A 14,491-nucleotide genomic window follows, 5' to 3' on the forward strand; every position below is an offset into this window, starting at 1 on the left:
TGAACTGAACCACACGGGTTCAGTTTTTGTGATCTGATATCTTAACTCGACACCAGTCTTTGCTAGTTTCACTGCTTTGACTCCAAGTGTTTTAGTCACAAAGAGAATCTTATCTGAAAGGAATCTTATCTGTGTGTCAGCAGACGTGAATTCCTGTCTGTGCTCTTAACACTGGTGCCGCAGCAGCAGAGATCAGAAATGGGAAAGTTTCTGTGGCGTCCAACTGTGAAGTGATCTTCCATTACTCTCTAAAGTAAAGACAGGCTTGCAGATTATGGTTGGAGAGGCTGCAGTTTTTTGGTAAAGGTGACAAACAGAGCCTGACCGATATTTCAGTCGGACAGTATTATTGGCTGATACTGGCAGTAATATCGCAGATCGCCATGTATGATGTCCAATATGTGTCGATCTGATTTTTTAATTATTTTTCAGAAAGATTATAACACAGACAAAGCGGAAGAAGTTGTCGTGGGTTTCCAGGGTTTCGCCGCCAAAAATCAGTCAGGCAGACCCGAGATAAGTCAAATCATCATGATTATGATCATTTTTACTTTTTTTTCACTAATCGTGAATTATATCAAAAGTCAAAATAATCGCAATCTGATTTGTTTTTACATCGAGCAGCCCACATTTTAGGATATTAAATGTCCCTGTTGGTTTGCAGCATCGACAGTGCGTATTATTCCTTTAACAATGTCATTTTACATTGTTGTTATTGGACATTTTTTATTGAAAGCGGCCTTAAGCTCGTCTTCAAACCAGTAGTGACATCAGTTATTGTAGCGAGCAGTAACTTACGCTGTCATTTGATGTTTCTTTTTCAGAGACTGAAAGCATTAGCATGTAGCCAATGCTAACCTCCTCCTCGTTCGTTTGACATGATTACAGTTTCTTACGCTTGAGGATCACAAGTATGTAAACGAGCATCCGCAGTCTGAATGCTCGGAGCCTTCTGGAGTCAATCAGGGTCGGCTCTCTCGCTCCGCTTGCTGCTGTGTATTAAGCCTGGCAGAAACTGTGCGGATTAAACCCAATTTTAGCCCAGAATTGGTTTCCCAAACTAATTTTAGCACGAGCTTGAATTTTTTTTGCTGGATCGGTCATCATTTGATGCGTAGTTGAGGGCGGGTAACGACACCTAATACATTTCCTCGATCCGATGGATTACGGAGCAGTTTGAGCAGTCCAACACTCTGATATCCCACATTGCTGCTGTCAAAACCTCCATTATAACTATAGTGAGCTTGCTTCAATATTGTCGGATTACTTTTTTACATGTTGTGGCTGAAACTGTAGCTTTGATGTTGTGATGTAAAACCGAACTTCTTCTAACCTTCTGTAACACCACATTTTTCTTTTACTCTTCCTTCCATCAGCTCATAGTAGAACTGCACAAGGTCAACATCGTTCAGGACACAGCTAATCTGTCTGAATAAACTTTATCGAGACTGTTATTGGACAAAACCTACCAGGGGTTCTGAGTTAGCAGCCGGGTTGTGGCCCAGTTGGTCTGTACAGTGTTAGCAGAAAAGAAGAATGTTGCTGCCGTGCAGAAAGGCTGATTAAAATTCATAATATGAGTTAAAACGCACGGGGTCACTACAAGTTTGCCTGCCAATGACATGAAGAAAACACACTGATATTACCAATGACACTGGTCTCACAACTACAATAACTAATAACTTCCTGATGCAAACCGAGCATTTCCTGTAGCTTTGTAACATCAAAAGCATTTAACTGTCAAAACACAAGTTGCATTCAACATGTGTTGACAGCGGATCAGTTTGAATATTGCAATGAGTACTGTTATACAATATGTGGGAGTCAGTGGACATGCTGCACACCTCCACCTTCTCACTGAGGTAACCAGCTTCTATTCACTCGTTGACATCATCAGGTTTTCTAATTAAATCTGAAATGCTGACAAATAGTTGCTTTTCGCTCTGACAACAAACCCTCATCATCCTGCCAGTAAAATGCTGTATGAAACAGACGCCTTCAGTTTGTATTTGTAGCGTCCGTCGTTCTTGTCATATTGATGGAAACAAGGCAAAACAACATTTGGGCGGTGTCAAAGTAATGTAATCGCTGTAGCCCGAACACTGTGTAACACTGTCCGTAAAAGTCCAAACTGTTATCCAATAAAATCTGCAATACATTAACACCACAAAGACCTGGAAAAAACCGTCTACAACTTATAAACTTGCTAAAATCTTGTGGCTTTAAGCCTCAATATCAGCAGATTATAACATCTGTGTGAATCTACTGTGACCTCTCACACCGAGGATGAGAAGCTGCTGCAGTAGCGAACACACACAGCTGGACGACACTGTCAGCTCTGGCACTGCAGCTGAAAGTCCAAAGAAATAACAAACTTTACAGACCCACCGAATAAATACTGGTGAGCAATTTGCTCTTCCGAACCTTGGTATCGATTTTGGGTGTTCTATTTCAATCTGGGCCAAACGAAAAACATTACGTTGGTATCGATTTTGATACAAATGTGTCTGAAATATAAAAAGTTTCCACACTTAGAGCACACTGTCATAAGCCTTGTTGCAAATCCAGTAAGCTCGCAGCGTATGTGCACATTAATGTAATAGATGACGCAAAGAAGACGAATACAGAATATGACACCACTTCTCATCGCCGCAGACTCAATAATAAGAAGAGGAGGAGGAAGAAGAAGAAGGGAGAGATTACGGTGTCCAGGATAAGTGATTTTAAAACAGCTCCTCCTCACATAAATCAAGTTCTGTCCAACAGGGAAACACGAATCCCAGAGTACCAGCACAAGAAAAACAAAGAACACTACCTCAGTCTTCTAACAACAAGTGCATCCTCTGACATTTCCTGTCCACCACAGGTGGAAACACACCGCCTTCCTCCCGTCAACTGTCTCCTGTGCTACACTCGCTCTCTTTTCATTTCAAACAAACTTTCAAGCAGCGGTTCATGGTATTGTGGGGTTTCAGCTTTATTTCTAATTCAGCACTTTGCAGAGAGGAGCTGTGCAGTAAGAGCTTTTTGTCTAGATTGCAGGGAGGATTTACCTGTACTCGTGACAGTCCTGGAATCTCGCGCTGCTGGCAACACGCTGCGGCGCCGTCTCCATTAGCAGCTTCTGAGTAAGCCGGTTGCTCGGCGTGGGGTCGCACTCGGGCTGCTCCTCCGGCTCCTGGTCACACTTCCACTCCTCGTCTTCGTTTAAAGTCGGTAAATAACCCGACAGGCCCTTTCCATTCCCGGAAACAGAGCTCTGATCGCTGTACAGCTTGGGGCTCTCTCCTCCTGTCCGTGTATATTCCAAATATATGTCAGACTTAAGAAATAAAGGGTAGGTGTTCTCCTCCATCATAGTCTGTATCTCAGTCTGAGCCTGGTCAAACATCGCAGGGTCAATGTGGAGCTTCGTGACACAGTCTTTGATGAAGGACTTGGTAGCTGGTTTGATCTGTCGGGAAACAATCCCATTGTTGTCCAGGATGTATTTCTTATAGATCGCTTTCGCCAGTTTTAACTTCTTCTCCTCGTTGCCCTCGTTGGCTTCGAGTTTGCGGAAGCCGCTGCACGCAAACCAGAAGTCCAACATGTCGGCACACTCCTCCTGCTTGAGGAACGTCCTAAACAGATGGATGCCATCTTGGTCATCCAGGAGGGAGTGAAGAGATTCGGCCCACTTTAAGTAGGGTGGCGTAGGGGAAGCGCTCCCTTCCGGCTCGTAACCCAGGTCCAGGTCGGGTCGCCTGGGCGTAGCCACGGACGCCTCGCTTTTAAGGTTCTCGCTCTTCGAGGAGAAGCCGAGGTTGCTGTATTGGCGTCCATCGCTGCACACCAGCTCGCCCTCTTCCCCCGGGACTGGAGGTCTGGGTGCATCCTCAGTGAAGCTGCCTCCCAGGTCTGCTGCTAAGTAGCCCCTTTTGTCGCTTATGCTCATAGTCCCAGCATCCATAAACTGCGTCCCCGTAGAGCCCACGCTGCACGACTTCTAGATCCAGACCTCTACTTATGCCACAGCAAAAAAACTCCTGCAAAGAAGGAGGAAGAATACAGAATGAGACGCAGTTTCATCACATCGTTGAAAGGTGAGAAGACATTTTAATACTCAGATTCATTCTATGCAGCATTATCCGAAGAACAAAAACAAGCGAATTCATATCAAACAGATCCAGTGGGTCGATCAATTATGTGTCATAATCGCCACGTGCCTGCTTGGAGAGGGACCAGCAGCTCCTCTTGAGGGACTTCTTAAATGTTGCACAGTTTGCATTTTTATCAGATTTTTCATGAAAAACTCATCGCGAGGCCAGTTTTCCAGCTGAACATTAAAATTAATGCAAATTCTGCAGGAAATCCACGAGACGAGCTCCTCTTAAAGCTCCGACGCCGGAGAGGAGCTTCTGGTCCACCTTTGAAATGCAGCACGTTCAATGCGATGATGGCGATGACGTCCGTTTACATTCAGATGAGAGGAATATATGAATACATTGTTTGGCTACTACAGCACAGTGAACGATGAGACAACCCTACACTTCATCTGTTCATCATCACATCTGCACAGCTAGGCAGGCGCTGAAAAGCCGGAGTCATCGGGCTTATAATGTGGTCTTAATGGTCTATAATGTGGTTTGGGTCACATTCAGAGTTATGGTAATCCAGGAAGAGATCCGTGGGCTTCAGCGCTACTCTGTGCAGCCGAAGGCAGCTTTCTACAGGGCAGTAGTACGAATTCAGTGTTAATGTGGTGCGCAGCAACATCCTCTGATTTATATGCATATGCAAATCATTACTCTACACCGCTACTACACCAGCTTCATCCAAATTAGCATTAATGTATCATCACACTGAGAGATCCACTTGAGGTTTTACAGCAGGAAGTCAATACTGAAGGTCTCTCTGCTGTAAGCTGATATAAGCGGCAGCGCAAATGTTATTGATCGGAGCGTCTCCTTAATTCATCCCCCCCCCCCGCCATCATCATCCTTCTCAGGGTCGGCCGCAGAGCAGCATACCTATGATTTTAGGTATTGGATGTCTCGTTCAAGGACACGTCCCGGTCCTCGTGTTTTGTCCCACTGAGCAAAGACATAGCTGTGCCAACAACAGTGCATCTGCACATACAGCTTAGGTTTAAGCTTCCTGGATACAGTGTCGATTTTCCTGATGTAACCTCATCAGCGCAGGAAAGAAAAAAAAAAAGAAAAAATCCTCCTTATGTTTCATTTCTCGTATAAAATGCTGCAGCTAATATTTCTTGACAGCTGTGGGAAGGGCACAATCACGGAGGCCAGGAATCGAAACGAGGTTGATTTAACGCACATCTCCCCTGACTTCTCCTTTAAAAATTACACTTTGAGTCGACGGGGATTGAAAAACAGGTTGACAGCTAGGTTCGTTATTTAACCAAATTTAAAAAAAAAAAAAAAAAAAAAAAAGAAAAGAAAAGAAAAGAAATATATAAATATATATTTTTTAATGGTTGCCATCACATTCCCTTCAGGGCACACCCACTCTGTCTAGTTCAGTACAGATACAAATCATTTCCCTGATTGAACAAAGACAGTTAAATTGGCACTAGAGCCTTTTTCTATCTCTGCACAGTCCTGAAGTGTGAGCAGCACGTGTACAGTGCACAAGGGCCAGGTGTGCAGGACTGATGATGATGATGATGATCTAGTTTCTAGCTGATCAGTTCTGAGGGGATACATCAAACTGGCAGTCATCTTTGCTACCTGTCCGTCGGCACCGGCGCTCCCTGCCCGGTTAGCGCATTGATATTGAAATTCTGCGGTCACAGGTGTGCGGGGGCCTCACGGAGGGTGAGGTTCACCCGGCGTGAATTCGGGGGAACACGTCCCCCTTTTTTTTTCTCTCCCTCTCTCTCGTCCCCCGAAAACTGGATCCCGTTTGTTTCCTCTGAAGTGAGCCTCTCATCACATTCATGTCTTGGCCTCTTCCAGAACGAGCAGAACGGCAGCGGCTGGTGGGGGAGGGGAGCCAGAAACAAACTCCGTACACACACACATATATATACACTGTCACACACACACACGGCCACAGCCAGGCCTTTCAGCAAGCCGACCGACAAGTGCACAACTTTGTCACACTATTCACCTATTAATATCGGCGCTACCGCCGCTAACAGCTGCTGAGCCGAGCGAACAAACATGACGACCGCAGACATTTCTCCCCCCCTCGCGACCGTCAGAGGACGCGGAGGGAATCCCGCATCAATACCCGCACAGATTCACAGCCAGCCCCGAAAGCGATGGCACATATTCCTCCACCCCCCGACTACCGCAATCCCAATCTGTGAGCCGAGCTGAGCTGAGCTCAGAGGGGGGACAGAGAGAGGAGAAGGAGAGGAGGAGAGGAAAAAAAAAAGTGACATATACTTAACCGGTGGAAATCTTCTCGCTGCTTTCGGGTGCATCGGGAATGTGGCCGCGCGCCGGTCCCCGCGAGCGCTGTCATAGCTGCGATTTAGCAGGAGTTTAAAAATAACAAAGACAACAGTCCGCTGTCCAGCTCTCCATGGCTGGCTGTCTCTCACTGTCTGTGGCGGAGCAGCTCCGGCTGCACGGCAGATGATGCACAGCGCCTCGCCCGTTCACTACACAAACTGCCGGTGTGGAGCTGCTCGGTACATGTGGTACACTGACTTATTTATTATTTTAAATATCTTGAAAATGAGCTTTGTTTGGACTGAAAATCAACAGGAATATGGCTCAGCACAGACTACTTCCTGTTGGTTTTTCATTTTATTTTATTGCCTTATTATTTATTTCTATGTGCTTTTATTTTGGAAACTCGTACCATAATAATATAAATAATAATATATCTTAATAGTGTAAAAAAAAAAAAAAGAAAAGAAAATCTTGCATATAAGCGTATTTATTATCTTAGTTCAAACCAATAACATGTACTGGGGGAAGAAGTCGATGCATTTTATATATAAACTCAATATGACTGCAAGCATTAAAGGGGCACTATAAAGTTTTTGGGGAAGATATTTTAATCAGATGCGATAGATCTTTACTGACTGATTTTTTGTTTTTATATTTATGGCTAAACAAACTAAACAGAAAAACTTGTTAAATTGTCTATGACTGAATATACTGAATTAACAAACTGACCTTAAAGGACCTATTTAAAGGACAACACAATTTCCTATTGTTTTACTTTGTTTATATGTGGCGGACCCTGCCACCTTTCTATTTTCCTTTGAGAGCAGCTTGTTTAGTAAAACAATTCTGAGTTTGAATTTCTTCTCCAAAACTGCATACTGCCCCTTTAAATTACAAGTAAATAATCATTAAATCAGTGTTTCCGTTGGTCTTTATTATCAGCCGATATTGGCGTATTTTTCAAACAATGCAGATAAATATGCTTGGGATAACTTTTTAAAAAATGATTAAATTCCCAGTAAATTCAGTGAGTTTTGGTACACTGGTGTTATTTTTTCGAGGGTACAATAAAGTTTATTGTTAATCTGTAATCTGTCCTGCCTTTGCTACTTACTCTTTGTCACAAGTGCCTTCTTCTTAACATGGATACTGGCATCGGCCCTAGTAAAAGAGTATTGGTATATCTCTGGTAATCACAGGCATTCTTGTGCATGTATTGTTTATCTGCTGTTTCTGAGGCAAATCAGATCAAAGTTGTCAGATATGGAGCCCATATAACAATACATGTGCACTCCAGATTTGGTCATGTGTTGCCGTAAGCTTCATTGGACTGGGGCAATATGATATAAATAATAATAATGAGCCTTTAATATCCAGTCCAATGTTGGCGACGTACAGTATGTTTCTGCAAACCACAGATATACTGAAGCTCGAGGTCACTGGCCTCACTGCCACCCCCTCAGCCTCCCAGTGTAAAAGTCGGGTCAAAATGATTTGACATGTATTGTATAAACTCTTCTATGTTGCACTGCCATGTTTCTACAGTACCCCAGAATGGACAAACCAAACCCTGGCTCTAGGTAGGAATGTTTTTGAGGGGGAGACAAGGGGTTTGTTGCTGCTAGATGCCACTGAATCCTACACACTGAGCCTTTAAACCTTCAAAATGTCCTGTAAAGACATAATATTTAACATTTCTGTTAAGCGGAACAGCTGACATGGTGGTAATACCGGCAGTAAACGCCATGAAACCTTAGTTTATGAGTTCGATCGCGAGGTAAACACATAAAGGACAACTGGCCACAAAGTTAACTATCTCTCTCAGAGCATGCATCATTTTCATTGGTGTAAATTATGCCATATTTACCAATCAAACTCAAGCGATTGGCATGCATTCACTGTAACTGAAACTCACCATTTCAGCTCCGCAGCATTTGTTCATGTTCCGATGTGCTTACGTAAAGAACCAATCCATCCACGGTGAAAATCAAACTAATCAGCGATGCACCTCTTCTGTTTAAACTCTACAGTACTGGAAACAGCCATCAACATGTCACTTTATACAATTAGACAAGATTTAAATCTGTATTTTGATCGTTTAGCACATAGAGCTGCAATAATTACCTTTTATATGTTATAACAACTGGTACTGACACTTTGAAACAAGACATTCAATCAATAATGTTTCAACTCGGAACATTTCACCACATCATGGCGGCAGTGTTAGATACATTTCAGTGCGCCGTTGGTTTATGATTTTAGCGCACAAAGACTAAAGGACAGACCAAACGCAGCAATAAAGGCTGTTCTCAATTTCTGTGCTTTAATGCCAGGCAATCATTGAGCAGTCACACGGTTTTACTGAGTCTGAGATGAAAGGCAGATGGAACGCCATAAAAACATAAACGCCTTTGATTATGTAATTACGTCAAACCATTTGGGAGCACGAGAAAGAACAGGAATATATATTTCACACTCTGTCTCATCACATCACCTGAATTGCCTGCTCAAACCTAGAAACCCTGTTAAAGTGTGCAGTGTACACAGCGCTTACAATATTTATGCCAGCAAGATAAAACATGAAAAAGACCCAACACACTTCAGCTTCCTCGAGGCAAAATTGATTTTGGGCAGCAACAATTTAAGCATCCTGATGCTCAAACACTCAGTGTTTTCTCTGACCATCTATTGTGTTTCTATTATTCATCTGCTTTCCAATAGTATTTTAATGTCAACACAGATGTCAAATATCCATATTTCTTCCACCAGGGAATTCTTCCAGTCATGACACCGGTTTGCGGATGCTGGACTTTTGAATAAAGAGGCTCAGGATGTGATCGCTTCGCTTAACATGGCAGTTTACAGTCTGCAAATCAACTCAATCTGATGATTAACAATACATACAAAATGTCTTACATCTGCAGCAGCACAGAACTACCCTTTATTCTGACAAAACACACAAAGAATAAAGCCATCCTGCTTGACTTTTGTGGCAAAGAATTGCAGGTCTACTGACACTGTTACTACAATGTGCTATTGACTTTAGGCAAAGAGCAACTCAGGATTTAAAGGTGCAATTTGTAAAATATGGCTAGAATTCGAGAGTAGACATGGGGTTAGCATTTCACAAAAGCAATCAACAACCGCTGCTCTTTGCTGGCTGTCCTTGGCTGTAGCTAGCTACCATCAGTTAGCCCCAAGCCACCCACGATACAGTTTTCTCGGACCCAAACTGGGACTGAACACAGCCTCCAAGACTGACAGCAGCCAGTTTGAGGATAGGACATTCGTGAAGGAGGCGATTTACAGGTGATTTTCTGACCAATACTATGACTGAACACAGCCTCCAAGTCTGGCAGTAGCCAGTTTGAAGCTAGGATATTCAGGACGGAGGCGATTTACAGGTGATTTTCTGACCAATACTATGACTGAACACAGCCTCCAAGACTGACAGCAGCCAGTTTGAGGATAGGACATTCGTGAAGGAGGCGATTTACAGGTGATTTTCTGACCAATACTATGACTGAACACAGCCTCCAAGACTGGCAGTAGCCAGTTTGAAGCTAGGATATTCAGGACGGAGGCGATTTACAGGTGATTTTCTGACCAATACTATAACTGAACACAGCCTCCAAGACTGACAGCAGCCAGTTTGAGGATAGGACATTCGTGAAGGAGGCGATTTACAGGTGATTTTCTGACCAATACTATGACTGAACACAGCCTCCAAGACTGGCAGTAGCCAGTTTGAAGCTAGGATATTCAGGACGGAGGCGATTTACAGGTGATTTTCTGACCAATACTATGACTGAACACAGCCTCCAAGACTGACAGCAGCCAGTTTGTGGATAGGACATTTGTAAAGGAGGCGATTTACAGGTGATTTTCTGACTAATACTATGACTTTGAGGGGGAGACAAGACACAGCAAGTGTGACCAGGAGAGACATGAAGCAGCAGGGGACACAGAGGCATGTAGAGCTGAAATATGTTAATATCTTACTGTGTGAATTAAGGTTGTATATTAACCAAACCAGAGGTGATTGGACAGACAATCCAACTACTGTCTGGGTGAGTTTTACTTTACTTATGTCTTAGTTCAGGACAAAGACGTAAACTTGAATTCAGGTGTTTGGTTGTATTTGTCTGTTTAGAGTATCTCCTCTCATGACATTTTGTGAATTTGTTCTGTTCAGTTGTTCCACTAAAAGCTAAGATCTTGTGAAATTTAGTAAAAAAAAAAAGTGGTTTTACTGGAAAAGATGGGTCAGAGGCAGCTGGCCACCATGTTAACTTCAGTAGCTATCTCTGCAACACAGTACATACAGCAGGCGCCTTTGACAAAACATCAACATTGTTGTTTCTTCACACCCTGCTGATGATGTCCATTCATGTAGTGTTCTATGTGAGTGAGCATACTGTATGTCCTGGCCCTTTATGCTTTCCTTCTGTAAGTAGTTATATGAAGATGAAGGACAAAATGTTGATTTACATGCAGATCGTCGTGTTTTACCTTGAGTTTGATTGTCTTCCTCGCACATCCTCCAGCTGTACATCCATTTAGTGAGGATTCCATCTCACAGTTATTGAGCACATCAGGTTGCAGAAATAGAAACATCCCTCTCATCACCTCGACCCAAGAAGGCCTCGCCAAAGCAGAATGTCGCCATGACTGTTTGTCTTTGCCATCCATTTGTTCCTGAAGAAGAAGAAATATTTGTCAGGTCTACACGGCAGAGGGGAAGCAAGACGGGACTCCTGTTTGTTGTTGTTGTTTTGTTGCCACGTTTAAGACATGTAGATAAAGTTTTACACAATACCAGTAACAAAGGTTAAGCCCCCAACCCTTTCATGCTATAAACCCATGCATCAAGAGTTTCCCCAAGAGTGTCTGGACCCATCACGAAGCCTCAGCAGCTAAGTTAATATAGCTAAGTAAAGGGATAGTGCATGTTTTTTAAGGGGGGTTGTATGAAGTACTTATCCATAGTCATCTACAGTAGATGGTAGTCAGCCTGACCCCAGTTTAAAGTGGCAGGAGTATCGGTGTAGGAGACGATGTGATGAACCGCTGTGGAAGGTAGCTGCAGCAAAATGCAATTTAGCCACCTAAAAAAGCCTGACATACATTTTAGTGTACGCTTTGTTTTGAATATTTCCATAGCTTTACCTCGCCGTCAGAACGCCCTTTCTAATAGGAAACTCAAACCGTTATAGCCATCTCTTCAACGCCATCAGTCTCCTTCGACAAAAAGAGGGTTAGGGTTACCTCTGAGAACACTAACCTCCGACTGGATCGATTAGTTTGTTTGTGTTATATTGGTCTTTTAAAGGGTTAGTTTGGATCTACCAACGTCACACAATAACACAACTGATTTAGACCAGCAACTCTCATGTTCTGCAAGGTAAAATTACTGACGGCTTCAGTTCCCTGTTAGAAAGGGCTGTCTGATGTCAAGTGTTCAACATATGCTGAATATAGTATTCACTTCAACTGATATTGATTTTTGGGGGGTCTTTTTCCACAGATAAAGTATGTTTTACATGTGTTGCTTAGTTCCCACACACCTACTCCTGCTGCTTCTCTAAAAACCGGGGGTGTGCCGCCTGGATAAGTACCTCATACAACTGCACTTCAAAAGTAACCTTCAAAGTGCTGAATTCATTGTGATCCATGTGAGAAGTGCACAAAAAAACTGACCCTGGCTTCGGTTTAACAAGTTGACTTGGATGAGGGTGTAGAGAGTTGTTGAAAGAGTCACCAGATTTACACAGCACCCTCTCTAGCCTGTCCCAGTTTTTTTTCTGCTAGCTGGACCAACACTGAATTTTCAGCAGTGCTGTTTTACACATCAAACCGATGGTCAAGAACCTGGCATGATCAAATGGAGGGTAGTGCTGATGAAGAGAAAAAAATGAAAAAGGAACACATAAGTGAGAGCTGGTGTGGAGAGCATGAATATGAGTCTCTCACCAGCAGTGGAGGAGAAAAATATGGATACAAATTAAAGATATAATATGTAACAAGGCCACATTAAAAGGTCAAAAAAGCCCTTTGTTATGTATTTTTTCCACCCAAATGTCTCGAACTATGTTAAAACCCAGAGAAATACATCATTTTAATCAAGCTAACATTCATCCTTTGGGGAAAGCTCAGATGTGCATCAGAGAGTGAGGAACGATGGCGACACACATTACTAAACATAATGTGAAAAACTTTAAAACGTCGCCTCGTCCGTGAACATTTCTGCCCGAGTTATGTCATCAACAGCGGTGGCTGTTTAACGATGAAGACAACAACTCCCATGATCCCACACTACTTAACAACGTCATAAACTACCTCTTTTGTTTTCAGCAGAAAAACTTAACTCCTTTTATTTTTCTATGACCTCAACTGAATTCGATGAATGCAACACCTTGAATTTCGACTCATGAGCTGCGACCACTCATTTGACTTAACTTTTTCATTTTAAACCATTACATTTCTGGCATTTGGCCTTTTTAGATTATTTACTCATCAGGAAATGAATCCATACGGGTCTCTTACTGTGTCAAACCAAAGATACTGTAGATATTGTACATGGCTTGTATTTCATATCACTCATCTAGCAGTACTGTCGTATGTAAATTTTGCGGTACAGAATCACAGCTTATAATCAAATCAAGTAATTTCTGGTTGTTTTCTGTAAAGCTTTATTCGCACCAATAAAACCCAGATAAAAACATAATGAACCAGACCTCTACATTTATAAATAGACTCCCCTCCTCTCTTGTCTTACAATATCAAATGTTAACCCATTCTGACTTCTATTGGCATCCTATTCAAAAGGTACTTCCACAAACACTTTCACTGAAAACAACACGAGAGCGAGAAGTCGCGTGACCAGGAGGTTGATGAATTGAATCTCTTGAACAGCGAGAAACAGCTGGGGACGGAGGGTGAATGAAAAATACTCTTCTCTTTTCTCAGCAACTACAAACAGGAGCCCTAAAGCGAGTGGCCCAGCAGAGCCGCTCGGCAGGCAGAGGAACAATAGAAGACGATCCTCGTTCGGCTCTGGCGTGACTGTAAGAACCAGAACTGGTTATTTATGAACTCAGCTATGTAAAAGTAGTGTTTCGTGTCAGAATTAGTGAAGAAACGTGGCAGTAAAAAGCTTTCAGTGGGAGTTACTGAGTGTATTATTTGTCATGTGTTCACTGATGAGTGATCTTGGTGTCTGATTAAAGAAAAAATGCAAATGTAGTTTGTCAAAAGAGTTTCTTTCTAATCGTGACTCCTCAAGGGGGATAAATTGAAAGCTGTGAATAATCAACAGATCTTGAATATTTCTGTCAGAATGTTTCTGAAATCTCAAACACCCCGGTGCAGTTAAGTGTTACCAGAGGACAACTTCATGTTTCCCGATTCAGTCCTTTCACTCGTCTTTTGTTCCACCTGTCAGTGTGGATTTTAGACTCCCTCGTAGGCCTCGGCTGAAATAGGCTTATCTCTGCTGAAGACTCACTGATGAACAAAAGCCCATTAAGGCGTTTAAATGAATGCTCCCATTCTGAGTGAGCACAATAGAGATTTATATTTCTCAAATTGGCTGTTTCTTCAAAGAACTCACTGAAAGTTAAGACGGACAAAAAGAAACAACAGGACGTAAAGACGTCTTTCAAAAACTAAAACATACACAGATCTTGTAGACTAAAGTGAGATGCTCAAAAAATCAGAGACATCATTCATCAAGTCGTTTAGATAAGAGGGTGTTAATAAACGTGTCCCAGGCGTAATAAAGGTAGTCAGTGTTTGTTTTAGGGTCTAAAAATGACCCAAAGTGTAAAATCAAACCGCTGTCAGAAAATGTATTCTGGAGTCCTGCTGATGTCCTTTGTCCTGGTTGAATATATCATGACTAACAAGGCTTGGAGTGGATTAGGCACAGAGGATTGAGCAATTTGCAGACTTGAGTTTATTTTGCTGGATATTCTCGCTCACAGAGCATCAGATTCCCACAAGAAGGGGAAAAAATTCTTATTAAAAAAGGGCCCACATGTCCTACGGTGATATAATACCAAAGACACACATCCGTAGCCGTG

General features: G+C 42.6%; 1 protein-coding gene across 8 annotated transcripts in view; it reads right to left on the bottom strand.

The window, feature by feature from the left end:
- axin1 (axin 1) overlaps nucleotides 1-14,491 on the bottom strand; it is a 39,195-nt gene that overhangs the window by 22,987 nt on the left and 1,717 nt on the right. For 7 of the 8 annotated variants that reach the window (XM_030408421.1, XM_030408422.1, XM_030408418.1 and 4 more), the window contains 2 exons: nucleotides 10,920-11,105; nucleotides 3,054-4,028 (listed from right to left, as the gene is read on the bottom strand). In XM_030408421.1, coding sequence (XP_030264281.1) covers nucleotides 3,054-3,952 — 899 coding nt within the window. In that variant the 5' untranslated portion in view covers nucleotides 3,953-4,028; nucleotides 10,920-11,105. Of the gene's footprint in view, nucleotides 1-3,053; nucleotides 4,029-6,400; nucleotides 6,607-10,919; nucleotides 11,106-14,491 lie in introns of those variants that run through there. The other variant, XM_030408419.1, reaches the window with a different exon arrangement.

The sequence above is a fragment of the Sparus aurata genome, chromosome 23 (assembly GCF_900880675.1).
Source record: "Sparus aurata chromosome 23, fSpaAur1.1, whole genome shotgun sequence".
Lineage (NCBI taxonomy): Eukaryota > Metazoa > Chordata > Actinopteri > Spariformes > Sparidae > Sparus > Sparus aurata.